The following is a 13747-nucleotide window of genomic DNA, read 5'->3' on the forward strand; positions in this document are numbered from 1 at the left end:
TTCAAGGAATTAAGAAAAAAAATAGTTTAAATGCTCCAATATCTTTGCATAGTTCCAGTAATTGTACATGTTGTTTGGCTAGATACCGGCACTTTGCGATCTACAAAGCGCTAAACAAGCTGTAGCATGACGCTTTTTGTGAAAATTTAGTACGCAGGAATGTGCGCACAAAGATTACTATATTCTGTCATTGTGCATCACATAACTGAAAAACTTTAACAGCTACACAAAAGGTAATGACATATTTGAAATTTGCATAAAAAATTCTACAATTGGTTGAATTTTGAAACCTCTAGTACAAGTAATCAAAGAAAGCTTCGAGGAGCATCTACCCTTAAATGGCCCTTCACAAGGCCCCATCAGAAATGGTGCTTACACAGTGAAACTTCTACAAACCTGCCCCATAAAAATGTTCTACTGCAAGAATTAAAAAAAAAGGCTTTAGTAGTAGTGGAGACAGGAGCAAAGGAAATCTTGTGATGTGATGGTGTGAGGAAGTAAACTATCCTACCTACGGTACAGGCTCTCTCCCATTGCCTTGACCTGCATCCACAACCAATAGTCTTCCCTTGCATTCTCCTACGACGGAACTGAAAGCCCACATTATGTGCGACAAGGCTCGCCTCCTTTTATTTTTATTGTTTTCAATTACACTGGCGTTCTTTCTTTTTCTTACTTTTATTTGGGGGGGGGGGGGGTTAAGTGGTGCATTTCCAGCACTGATTTCGCCACAGTGGCTAGAGTATTGCATTGCTGCTAACTATGTGGTGCTACAGGCAGGCAGGATTCTGCGACTTAGTAGACAAGGCAGTTGATCTGATGATCAACTCTTGCTGCCTATGAGACCGGCTACTACGAGAATAAGGGCATACAAGCTTCTGTTTGAATCCTCAACTGTTTTCATGGGGTACATAGGTGTCATATTTTTCAGACATGTCACTGCATGATCTATGCACAGGGCTTGTAAAACCTGGTGGAAAGCGTTTAAAGAAGCACTCGGGTGCCATCCATTATTTTTTATCGGGTTAGCTTTAGTAATGTCGCATCAGGATTACGTGACCATGGCCCGGAAGCATTAAGTGCATGTATATTCAAAAGGAAGCCACCCCCTTGTCTCTATCCTAGAGTTTTGAATTTCATTTTTACGCACAAAAGCACATCTTTCTGTTTTTACAGTGTCAGGAACAGCACCACCATAAGCAACAAAAATAACAGTATTTTCAGGCCACATAGAAATTCATGTGAGAGCGGAAGGTAGCTCATTAGTATATGGGATTACAACCAAAGATCAGAAGGTATGCAGTGCAGTTAAATTAGCTAAGAGCATGTAAACAGCACATACCAGTTTCAAGCAATGCCTTCCTGCCAACTGAAAAGACACCCAATAAAGTCATGACACTTTTCCAATAAAATATTAGCAGTTTCGTCAGAAAAGCAAAGCAACGATTGCGATAGCAAATTAGTATAGACAGCTGTACGAGGTAAGGATAATAGTTTTACCAGCCGTATAAACTTCGAGACATTCACTTACTAAGTTAACAAAGATGATGTCAGCGCACAGAAGCAAACATGAACATATCACGCTCGATGAGCATGCACACTCGCTGTCAAAACGCTGGTGTGAGCAAGCACGGCAGCAGCAGCGAGCAAAGTGAACTTCATGCAGTCTATCGCTTCAACGCAAGAGCGGTGAGAAAACAACACGCGCAAAGGTGTGCGCCCATCTGCAGATCCCTTTCATGATACAGCGCGCACGACTTTCCAGATTCAAGACAGAGCATGTGTGGTCGTGCAAAGTACGCATTTGTTGGTAGAGTTGAAGCCGCTCGCTTCTCTCCCGTGCTGCCTCCCCGTTTTTACTCCACATTTGGCGCTTGAGATTGAGCAGCGATCATCAGTTCCCCTTGCACCTTATGCGCAACGGAAGAGGGCACATTTGCTACCCGCTTCCTTCCTGCGCGCGCACCAGACTGAGCCGTAATTGCAGGCTCACTTTCACACGCTTTCGCTCACACATACAGCATATGGTGTGCAGCAACGATTTTATCACCTTTACGGTGATGCCAATGGCAGAAATGTGCCTGGAGTGTCTATATAATTGCTACCGCAACAAAAACAACGTGCCTTAGAGACTGTAACCATGTAGTCAAAACAATTTATAAAAGTACAGTGGCCATTCAAGACCAATCAGAGGATCACAAGTCTAAAGGATGCGAAAGGAGCAAAAACGGCTACCAGAATAAAAAGAAACCATACAAGCAAGCTAACAATGTCAAGCAGTGACATGGAAATGCTTCTCAGCAAACAAAAAACAAAAAGTAGCTAGTCTCAAGTTTGTCCACTCTGTTGGTCTTCAGGAGCTAGCACAGTCTTGTATATTTAATATGACTTATAACTCCCAACACTAGATATGCTAGCATGCTAGATATGCTAGCAACATGTCAATACAACAAAGCACTATGGTTAGGGTTTGGATCAGACAACATTTATCCCTACCCAAGCGGCATTTTTTTTTTTCCAAGCATGCACAAAAATGTTCCACACAACTTAAGCCAATTTGTAAATTGCTTTTAAGGAAACATTCACAAGCATGTTTAACAGGTCATTGAAGAAGTGCATGCAAATGCCATCACAGAATGGCAGCATGTGTCTTCTGATGCCTACACAAGCAAAAAAAAACATTTTCAGCTTGACAGCCAAGAGAGTTTAGCGCCCTGATAGTATTGCATATGTATGTGATGACCAGATTTTGAACAATAAATAATGCACTTTTCAAACAAAGCGCACAGACAGTGTGTTCAAGTACAATGATGCTGAAAAATTTTCGCAGTAAAGGTGCAGAGTAAGTACACACATTACACAACATTCAAATGGTAACGTCGTACCCATAGCAAACTATCAATTTCGCTGTACAAGTGGTATGGAAAGCATGCTATTTCATTTGTGATTTCATGCATTCTGACACTGTGCCAGTATGCAAATACAGAGCATCATTACATATGCACAGGTTTACAAAATCTAGGTTCTACTACCTTAAGAATTCTTGGGTCATATACATTTCTTTGCATTCACATAAAATAGCTTTCAATAATTTGCACTTTTATCAAGTTAAAAAGCAGACCTCCAAAGACACTTTGTGCGTTTTTATGCTGCTACTACTTTAGCCTGGCAAAAGTGCTCCATCATGGCATTAGTCTATATAAACAATATCATACATACATTCAACACAGCACAAGGTAACACGAGCAAGCGAACAGATATCAATGGTTGTCTATAAACAAGTTTAAAACATCAAGTTCCCAAGCCACATTCAGGTATGCTTCTTGTATTCACTTCATTTTTACACCACAACTATATCACCATGAATATTTCAAATCACTCTACATGATTTCTGCTTTTTATAAAGCAGGCTTCTGTAAACGAACTTCATGAATAATTCTGACTTTTCGAAACATGGAACACAAAGCATATGAAAAAAAGCTCTTCTATTTAGCAGCAGCTCAGTTTTCAAAAAGGCAATCTTAAGTCAACACTATGAGTACTATCAAACTGCCACAAAATTTGTTCTTAAATCTCATAAGATTTCTACTGCAGCCTTTAGTTTATTTTAACACCTACCGCTTAAAAATCTAAGCTGTTCAGGGGCGGTATTCTCAGAAATCATTTGTGGAGATGCTTTCACTTTCATAAGATTTTGTGTGACTACCACCAGGTGTGCCAGTGTATAAAGGCAACAGCATTCTTAGAGTCCAGTGCAACACCTCACGAAAGTGACAGTATCCCCGAAAGTGGTCTCTGAGAATACCGCCCCAGGCTTAAAGGAAGAAGCAGACAATCAGATGGTATCATAAAACATCTTGTAGTAAAAAGACTAACATCGACTGACATCAAGTGTGTTACTGTTTCACAGCTTACAAGTCTAGCAGTTCATGTACAATTCTACACATACACAAACCTCCAATAGTGTACAACATTAGTTGGGGGCACATAAACACCATTTCTGTCACTTCTCATTCACCTTAAAATGCACACTTGTAATCCGGCTTCCTTCAGCTTCCACATAACCACAAGTATTTCAACCACTCAGGCAAGCGAAAAGGCAAGCCAACTCATCATGGTGCGCCACTACAAAAATGCCTCCTATGAGTGGCACCTGGTGTGGCTCCCAGTATGTCCCGGCACAACATTTTTGTTTCTCAGTGGATTAAAGTGCTTTCACAAGGAATGGATGGTTGTCCTGCATCAAGTTTCTTCCACAAAAGGACTTAGATGCATGTCTTGCAAGACACCAGGTACGACCTAATCTTGAATAGCAGCACTGGGTTCATAAGGAAGGTGTGCGATGTTCACCATGTTTGCATTCACGTCACTTCTGGCAATGGTGCTATACAGCATAAAGGTAACCTGGGAGCAGAGGTGCGTCTCCAGCAGATGTGAAGGGAGAGAACCAGGAGAGAGAGAAGCGCCCAAAGACAGCCCGCATGCTCCGCCATGGAGAGCGTTTCTGCCATCTGGCCACTTCCTTCTTCAGCTGCTCTATGCCCTGTCCAAAGAGATAAAAGCTGTGTTACATCATGAACACAATGTGTGTGTGTATGCATACTGCTTGCAAAACAACAAATGCACACCAGCAACAACCCTCAATTTTCCTTCATGCTGTATAAAGCTGGGCACACCACGTGTAGGCCTCAACAGTGACAAGTATGTAGATTATGATGTGGTTTTGGGTAGCCTAGTACTAGAAAACAGACCCTGCATTCTATACACATATGTGCCTGTAAGATTTGTGTCATGTCGCTCCAGTTATAGCCTCATTTACCACTGCCTACTGTTCCTGATCAATTACTTTAATCTGTGCAACTTCAAGCTATAGCTAAACATAAATGTAACAAATGCAGCTTTAAAAAAATTATGATGCAACAAAAGTTTTGTCTTTGCATACAACTCTCACAGATGGCCTTGTATAAAAAATAACGTACAGCGCGAAAGACAAGGACTGCGAAGACGACATACCCAGCGCTGACCAAAACACTAGGACTTGCTGAGGAACAGGGAAAAGACGAAGAGAAAGGGCCCATTGTACTAGAAATGAAGTGGACTAGGGTGGTTGCTTGAGCTAGTTGGTAATTCATGATCAAAAATAACGTACAGAGCAAAAGACAAGGATTGCGAAAACGACATACACAGCACTGACCAAAACACTAGGACTTGCTGAGGAACAAGGAAAAGACGAAGAGAAAGGGCCCATTGTACTAGAAATGAAGTGAACTAGGGTGGTTGCTTGAGCTAGTTGGTAATTCATGATCAAAAATAATGTACAGTGCGAAAGACAAGGACTGCAAAGACGACATACACAGCGCTGACCAAAACACTAGGACTTGCTGAGGAACAGGGAAAAGACGAAGAGAAAGGGCCAATTACCAACTAGCTCAAGCAACCACCCTAGGCCTTGTATACTTTGCCCTGATATATAACCAAGACAAATTTACCATTATAGCTTTAATTCAATGAAGTCTATGCACAGTATGGTCCACAGTTGAAGGGAGACACGGTGCAAGAAATTGCAACTTTCGGTGAAAAGAAAAATTCATTTCAAATTTCTTGCAGTTCCAGGTTCCTCAATGATTCAGGGGATGGTGTGAGCAAAATTGTAGCTGCATCTACACAATAAAGAAGTAGAAATTCACATTTTTACTTGTGCTTGTGGCACCTTGGAAAAACAGAGAGCCCCTTGACCGCCCTTTTGAAAGTGCCATTTTGAAACTGCATTCATGGCTCAAGGGCAATGACACCGCCATGCATTTAACAGGGACAAAGCAATACAACTAAGTCCCGATTCAACAAGTTTTCTAAAGTTGACCTTCATAAGCGGTGCTCATGGATGCAAACATAAAATGCTAACAAATTCTTCAATGGACTGGCGTGGGAAAGGTTCCCCAACACTAAGTTCGGGTCACTGAAGGTTGCTGAAATGACCACAGCCCTGGCAGTTAGAGAATGCAATGTTGGCCCAAAAGGGTTTGTGAGAGTGCCTGAAAAGGCTAACATTATTTGTGGCGTACACAAGGCATATCACTTAGAAAAGATTTTCAAAGAGTGTGTTGTCCACGACAAGAGTGAATGTAGCAGAAAGTTCAAATCCTGCCAAATAAAGCAAGTGGAAGCTTGAAGCCATTGCAATAGAAGAATACAGGATACAAGAAGGCCCTGCATATGTTCCAGGTTGATTTAAGGAACACATATGAAACACAAATAAAATAGAACATTTCTAAATCTTTGAAGTCATTTTTTTTTTTTCATTTCACATTTTGCCTAGCTGAGTTTACGACCACCTGCACACGTCAGATTCCAGAACTACAAGGCCAGAACCGTTTAGAATTCATTCTATATTGAGTTACCCATTGCAATTAGGAAAACACATCTATCACGGTTAAATCAAAGAAGTTTTTAGGCATGTAAGATTTACGAAATGGGTTGCAGAAATTTCCGAAGTGCGCTGCCGATATCTGCCTACTGAGATGCCCATATTTTGTTATCAAAGCGAGCGCATCGTACACATTATTATCATTTTAAACGTGAGTAGCGGTATGAGCTCTGTGTTGTAGAGAACTCGGTGGCGGAGTCTTCCGATTCGTTCAGGAGCAAAAGTTTCCGTGTATATATACGTATGCATATATATATATATTAATATATATATATATAATAAACCTCCTTACAATATATATATATATATATTTGTGTGTGTGTGTGCGCATATGTATGTATGTAAGTATGTATGTATGTATGTATGTATGTACGTATGTATGTATACAGCGTATATATGTACGTATACTCGTTTTTGAGGGTTTATATTTGTACTCCTGTAGGTCACGAGCATGTATTCGCAACTGCTAAATTGAATGTAGTGCAAGTGCGGCGGCAAAAGAGTTGTCAATAGGTTTGCCGCACGAAGTGTACAAACAATGCCTAACTGATCCCAGATGCTTAAGCTGTAGCTTAAAGGAGGCGTCGTATAAGCGCTTTACAACCATAGAGCAAGGCCGCTTCCAAGGTCGCCTATTTTACATGTGGCTCAGGCCTATTGTTTGGCAGCCTGTCTTGCCACTGAGGATTTGCCTTTAAGTGAAAGTCTCTGTCAATGCACCCTCCTCACATCCGACGTATCAGCCTTGTGCGGCGCATCAGTACAAGTTCCGTCTCATTCGGAAAGACTTCTCCGATGCATGAGACAAGCAGCCGAGACCGTGAACTGTTTGGTGTACCTCCCTCCATACACGACTAGTGAATTCGGGGTAAGCACTGAAAGTTTTCTTTCTTCATTTTCTTATTTTCTTTTTTTTTCCACACTACTTTTAAGTGCTGTTCAAGCTCGGCGAAAATATATCATGTATCTAGCCGCATTTATGGTCACTTGCGTACGAGAGACTCCGAAACCACGATGTTAGAACCATTGAGAAATACTATGCCGTGCCACCCACCGCGATCAGCGAAACCCATGTAACACGGATAATTTAAGCATGTTTTCAGGCATTTGGGATATACTAAATTGACTTAAACTGACTCTACCGACATGCCTCACGCTGACTTTCTAGTGAGAGACCGCCCTCCCCCCCCCCCCCCCCAAAAAAAAATTGTAGCGCTAAAGGAAGAGAAAAAAGTGATGAGAAGGTTTGCAGTAGCACTCAAACAATAAGAAAAAAATAATGTGACGACAACAGTTGCAAAGTTCAAATACAGATTTTCAAGTAAGAAAGAAAAGGTAGTAGGGTAGTTGCGTACATTTATTTTTTCTACATTTGCACTTATATTCATTTTCGCGGGTTTCCGTTTGTACTCCTATAGATCACGAGCATATATTTAGCAACTGCTAAATTGCATGTATTGCAAGTGTGGCGGCAAAAGAGACGTCAATAGGTTTCCTGCGCGAAGTGCACGAACAATGCCCAATTGATCGCAGAGGCTTACGCTGTATCCATCGTGGATAAATCAAAGAAGTTTTTAGGCACATAGGGCCCTCTGGGCTGTACTTGTCGGCGATAAGGTAGCCTCGCCACCTACGGAATTATCTGACTGAGCTATGTCGAATGCTCGATTGCACACTCTATAAGGTTTATTTTTTCTTCTATCTTTAATTTGACGATGGTGAGCTTGAAATTCACCTCCTCCAGTACACATGTGCAGGCTTGGAGTGATGCCTGACCCCGGTAAAAGATGCGGAGAGCGAGTGGGGCTATACTAATCCAGGAACAACCAAATTAGGAAGGCCCACTAAGCTTCAACAAAGACACTCCCTCACCAGAACAAGAATTGGCCTCCCTGGTGCAGTGTTCGGCCACTACCTCCACAATGATTGCTACAATTAACCCATGGCCCTCAGTCCCCAGCAGCTGCGGAGCACCTGACCAAGGCGACAGTCAGACCTGCAACGCAGCAGAGGGTGCTAAGAATCTCTGGGTGCGGACAGGCCGCCAATGGAAACTGACCCTGTCGACCTTTAACACCTGAACTTGTTGAGTGAGGCTAGCTTAGCAGGACTCTTCGAGGAACTATCAGACATTGTTTGGGATATCATCAGCCTTAGTGAGATTAGAAGAACTGGTGAGGTTTATACATTGTTGAATAACGGACATGTCCTCTACTATAGAGGCCTCCTAGATAAGAAGCAATACGGGGTAGAACTCCTAATCCATAAGGACATAGCGGGCAACACTGACAAATTTACAGCATTAAAGAGAGGGTAGCCGTAGTCGTAATCAAACTTAATAAGAGGTATAGATTAAAGGTAGTACAAGCCTAAGCCCCAACAACCAGTCACAGTGATGATGAAGTAGATCATCTCTTCATCTCTTCAATAATAGCTTCATTTTATGAAGATATTGAATTAGAGATGAGAAAAGAACGCTCAGAATACTGTAGTAATGGGCAACTTCAATGCAAAAGTGGGGAGAAAGCAGGCTGGTGAACAAGCAATTGGCAACTGCGGCATTGATTCTAGGAATGTTAAAGGAGAGATGCTGGTAGAATTCGCAGAAAGGAATAAGCTGAGAATAAGTAACACCTTTTTCAACAAGCGTAGCAATCGAAAGTGGACCTGGAAAAGCCCTAATGTTGAAACAAGAAATGAAATTGTCCTCAAATAAATTGATTTCATACTTTCTGCTGATCGCAGCATATTGCAGGATGTAGAAGTGTTAGGTAGGGTAAAGTGCAGTGATCATAGCTTAGTGAGGGCTAGGATTCACCTCAATTTGAAGACAGAAAGAGTAAAATTGGTCTCAAGAAATAGGTCAACCTGGAGGCAGTAAGGGTAAAAGCAGACGAATTCAGGCTGGTACTTGCAAACAAATATGCAGCCTTAGAACAGAGAGATGAAGATGACATAGAAGTAATGGATGAAACCGTAACTAGGCTGGCTTAAGAGGCAGCAAATGAAGTGGGAAGCAAGGCACCAAGGCAACCATAGGCTAGCTCTCCCAAGTAACTATGGTCCTAATAAATAAACAACAAAGAATGAAAGTGTTCAACTCAAGAGATAAGACAGAATTCACAGAACTGTCAAAACTAATCAACAAGGCGAAAATAGGCGATATTCGAAATTATAATGTTACAAAGACTGAAAAAGCTGTAAAAAATGGACGCAGCCTGAAATCGGCGAGAAGGAAACTTAGCATAGGACAAACCAAGATGTATGCACTGAAAGATAAGCAGGATAATATGATCAGCAATCTCGAAGATATAACAAAAGCAGCGGAAGAATTCTATACTGACCTGTACAGTACTCAGAGGACTCAGGAGTACTCTATTCGAAACAATAATGAACAGTATACAGAAACTCCTCCTATGACTAGAGATGAGGTCAGAAGGGACTTGCAAGGCATGAAACGGAGAAAAGCAGCAGGAGAGGATGGAATAACAGTATATTTATACAAAAATGGAGGAGACATGATGCTAGGAAAACTGGCGGCTCTCTATACGAAGTGTCTATCGACTGCAAGAGTCCCAGAAAACTGGAAGAATGCAAACATTATACTAATCCACAGAAAGGGAGGCGTTAAAGAATTGAAAAATTATAGGCCTGTTTAGCTTACTCCCATCCCAGCATTATATTATTACAATATTATCGGTAGATACCCGAGAGACGAGCCACCGCGAGAACGACGATGAAGTGGGTCTGTGCCCTTGGCGCGAGAAAATGTCGGCCTAGCACTCTGGCTCCAGTCCAGTGTAAATACCTTGTAAATAGCCTCTTCCGTCTGTGTCTTTCTAGACGTAACATGCTGGTGGAGGCGCTGGGTATGACAAGTAGGAACTCACGAGCCGTCCGGATGAAGGTTACGACGGTACAGAGTACCGTCGCGGAGGACTAAGAGGTGTAGAGTGGCATCGGCCGGAGAGAGTTCAAAACGGTCGATGAGTGCTCTGATGCAGGCGTCACGACGTTGCTCGTCGGCGAAATGAAGCAGCTGTGATACAGAGAATACGCAAGAAGCACTGGTAATATCGGAGGAGTCGGGATCCTCAACAGGGTAACACGACAAGCTTTCAGCGTCTTGGTGCAGGTAGCCACACTTGTAGACCACGGAATATGAAAATTCTTGTAGCCTCAAAGCCAATCGACCAAGCCGGCCTGTAGGATCTTTTAGCGATGAGAGCCAGCAAAGAGCGTGGTGGTCAGTGACTACGGAAAAAGGGTGACCGTAAAGGTAAGGACAGAACTTCGCAACCGCCCAGACAACAGCAAGGCACTCTCGTTCCGTAATGGAATAGTTGCACTCCGGTGGTGCTAGGAGGCGGCTCGCATAAACAATAACGCGATCCTGGCCACGCTGACGCTGGGCTAAGACGGCACCTACGCCTTGACCGCTGGCATCTGTACGCAATTCTGTAGGGGCATCAAGGTCGAAGTGGGCGAGAATGGGTGGTGAGGTTAGAAGAGTGACGAGACAAGACAAGGCGGCGGCTTCTGAAGTGCCCCATGAGAATAGTACGCCTTTCTTCAAAAGATTAGTGAGAGGTCTAGCAATTGTCGCAAAATCTGGAACAAAACGATGAAAGTACGAGCATAGTCCTACAAAACTTCGGACGTCTGTGGCTGTCTTCGGAACCGGAAAATCTCGGACAGCGCGAGTTTTGTCGGGATCAGGCTGTACTCCGGAAGCGTCAACGAGATGGCCCAGGAGAGTAAGTTGACGGTGGCCAAAACGACATTTGGATGAGTTAAGTTGCAGCTTCGCCTTGCGAAATACATCATGTATAGTTGTTAGACGCTCAAGGTGAGTGTCGAACGTTGGCGAGAAGACGATGACGTCGTTGAGGTAGCAGAGGCATGTGGACCATTTGAAACCTTGGAGCAAGGAGTACATCATACGCTCAAAGGTGGCAGGGGCATAAATAGCTGGAACCATGGAGGCAGTCAAGCGCATCGTCTATACGTGGGAGCGGGTAGACATCCTTCTTAGTAATGTTGTTCAGATGACAGTATTCTACACAGAAGCGCCATGTGCCATCCTTCTTCTTAACCAACACCACAGGTGACGCCCAGGGACTTGAAGAAGGCTCAATGATGTTTTTCTCAAGCATTTTGCTCACTTCACTTTGAATTACTCGGCGTTCCGACGCAGAAACTCGATACGGTCGTCGGTGAATAGGCATAGCATCGCCAGTAAGAATCTGATGCTTGACCGCGAGCGTCCGGCCTAAAGGGCGATCGTCGAAGTCAAAAATATCTCGGTAGGACGATAATCTTTGGCAAAGGTCTTCAGCCTGCGCAGAGGACAGGTCCGTCGCAACCATTTTCTTGATGTTGGGATCGGCGCCCAAGGCTGGCGCGAGGGGCCTGCGAAGCTCGCAAGAACCATCGTTTGATAACGCTGCCACATGATGGTCACCGAGACAATCAACGTTCGCAAGGCAAATACCTTGCGGTAGAATTTGCTTTGCCAATCCAAAGTTAAATATAGGTATGCAAGTGCGGTTCGCAGTAATAGTAAGTATAGTGTGAGGCACGGTAACGTCATAATGTAGTGGAATGTCGGGCAGGAGAGTGACGAGGTACTCGCCATCAGGAACTGGTGGGGAAGATGACAGTTCAATAAAGGCTATTGATTTTGGCGGCAGGCGAAGAAAGCCGGTGGGGCGTAAGTGTCACTGGGGTGCGTAACAATATAAAATATTTACCAAAATATTCTCTAATAGAATAAGGGCAACACTGGACTTTAGTCAACCAAGGGAACAGGCTGGCTTCAGGAAGGGATACTCTACAATGGATCACATCCATGGCATTAATCAGGTTATCGAGAAATCCATAGAGTACAATAAGCCTCTCTAAATGGCTTTCATAGATTACGAAAAGGCATTTGATTCAGTAGAGATACCAGCAGTCATAGAGGCATTACGTAATCAAGGAGTACAGACTGCTTATGTAAATACCTTGGAGAATATCTACAGAGGTTCTACAGCTACCTTAATTCTACACAAGGAAAGCAGGGAGATACCTATAAAGAAAGGGGTCAGACAGGGAGACACAATCTTTCCAATGCTATTCAATGCGTGCTTGGAAGAAGTTGTCAACCTATTAAACTGGGAAGGCTTAGGAGTAAGGATCGACGGCGAATATCTCACCAACCTTCGATTTGCCGACAACATTGTTCTATTCAGCAACAATGCAGACGAATTACAACAAATGATTGAGCACCTTAACAGAGAGAGTGTGAGAGTGGGGTTGAAGATTAATATGCAGAACACAAAGACAATGATGAATAGCTGGGCAAGGAAACAAGAGTTTAAGATCGCCAGTCAGCCTCTAAAGGCTGTGAAGGAGTATGTTTACCTAGGTCAATTAATCGCAGGGAACCTGGATCATGAGAAGGAAATTCATAGAAGAATAAAAATGGGTTAGATAGCATACAGCAGACATTTTCAGCTCCTGACTGGAAGCTTACCATTATCATTGAAAAGGAAGGTGTACAATCAGTGCATTTTACCAGTGCTGACATATGGGGAAGAGACTTGGAGACTGACAAAGAAGCTTGAGAACAAGTTAAGGACTGGGCAAAGAGCGATGGAACGCAGATTGCTAGGCATAACGTTAAGAGACAAAAAGAGAGCGGTTTAGATTAGAGAGCAAATGGGTATAGCCGATATTCTAACTGACATTAAGAGAAAGAAATGAAGCTGGACAGGTAATGTAATGTGCCGGTTAGATAACCATTGCAAGAAGGGAAACGCAGTCGAGGACGGCGGAAGACAAGATGGAGCGATGAAATTAGGAAACTTGGAATCGGCTGGCATAGGACAGGGGTAATTGGAGATCGCAGGGAGAGGCCTTCGCCCTGCAGTGGACATAAAACAGGCTGATGATGATGAATCCACAAAACCTATCACTTCTGCATTACATTGGACAAGCTTAGTTCTAGAGACTTTTTGGAGTTAAATTTTATGCAGAATGCAACTATGAGGTCATATTACTAAATCCTGCATTTCTTCTTACTGCAAAATTGAATTTTTACATTCAAGGTACAAGCACAAATGTAGCAATCATATATGTATAATTTTTTTAAGTAATAAACTCGGGAACATACAAAATAAAAGTTGCCTAACTTCGGCCCTCCTAAGGCAATATACTAATATGCAAGGAAGTCAAACTGCCTTATAATTCTGATACAATAGGTCTTGTTAAACACCAGTCCTTTACATACGGTAAAAATAACTCCTTTGAAAATTAAGCGAGAACAGTGATATCAAGTAC

At 42.8% G+C, this 13747-nt stretch overlaps 1 protein-coding gene across 4 annotated transcripts in view; it reads right to left on the reverse strand.

Annotated features, from left to right (window-relative positions):
* Positions 1 to 2110: 2110 nt before the first annotated feature.
* Positions 2111 to 13747, reverse strand: part of LOC135921951 (palmitoyltransferase ZDHHC3) — a 31882-nt gene continuing 20245 nt past the window's right edge. For 3 of the 4 annotated variants that reach the window (XM_065456379.2, XM_065456378.2, XM_065456377.2), the window contains exon 6: positions 2111 to 4543. In XM_065456379.2, the coding sequence (XP_065312451.1) occupies positions 4385 to 4543 (159 nt within the window). In that variant the 3' untranslated portion in view covers positions 2111 to 4384. The remainder of the gene's footprint in view (positions 4544 to 13747) is intronic. The other variant, XM_070530529.1, reaches the window with a different exon arrangement.

This window comes from Dermacentor albipictus, chromosome 1 (assembly GCF_038994185.2).
Source record: "Dermacentor albipictus isolate Rhodes 1998 colony chromosome 1, USDA_Dalb.pri_finalv2, whole genome shotgun sequence".
NCBI classification, from domain to species: domain Eukaryota; kingdom Metazoa; phylum Arthropoda; class Arachnida; order Ixodida; family Ixodidae; genus Dermacentor; species Dermacentor albipictus.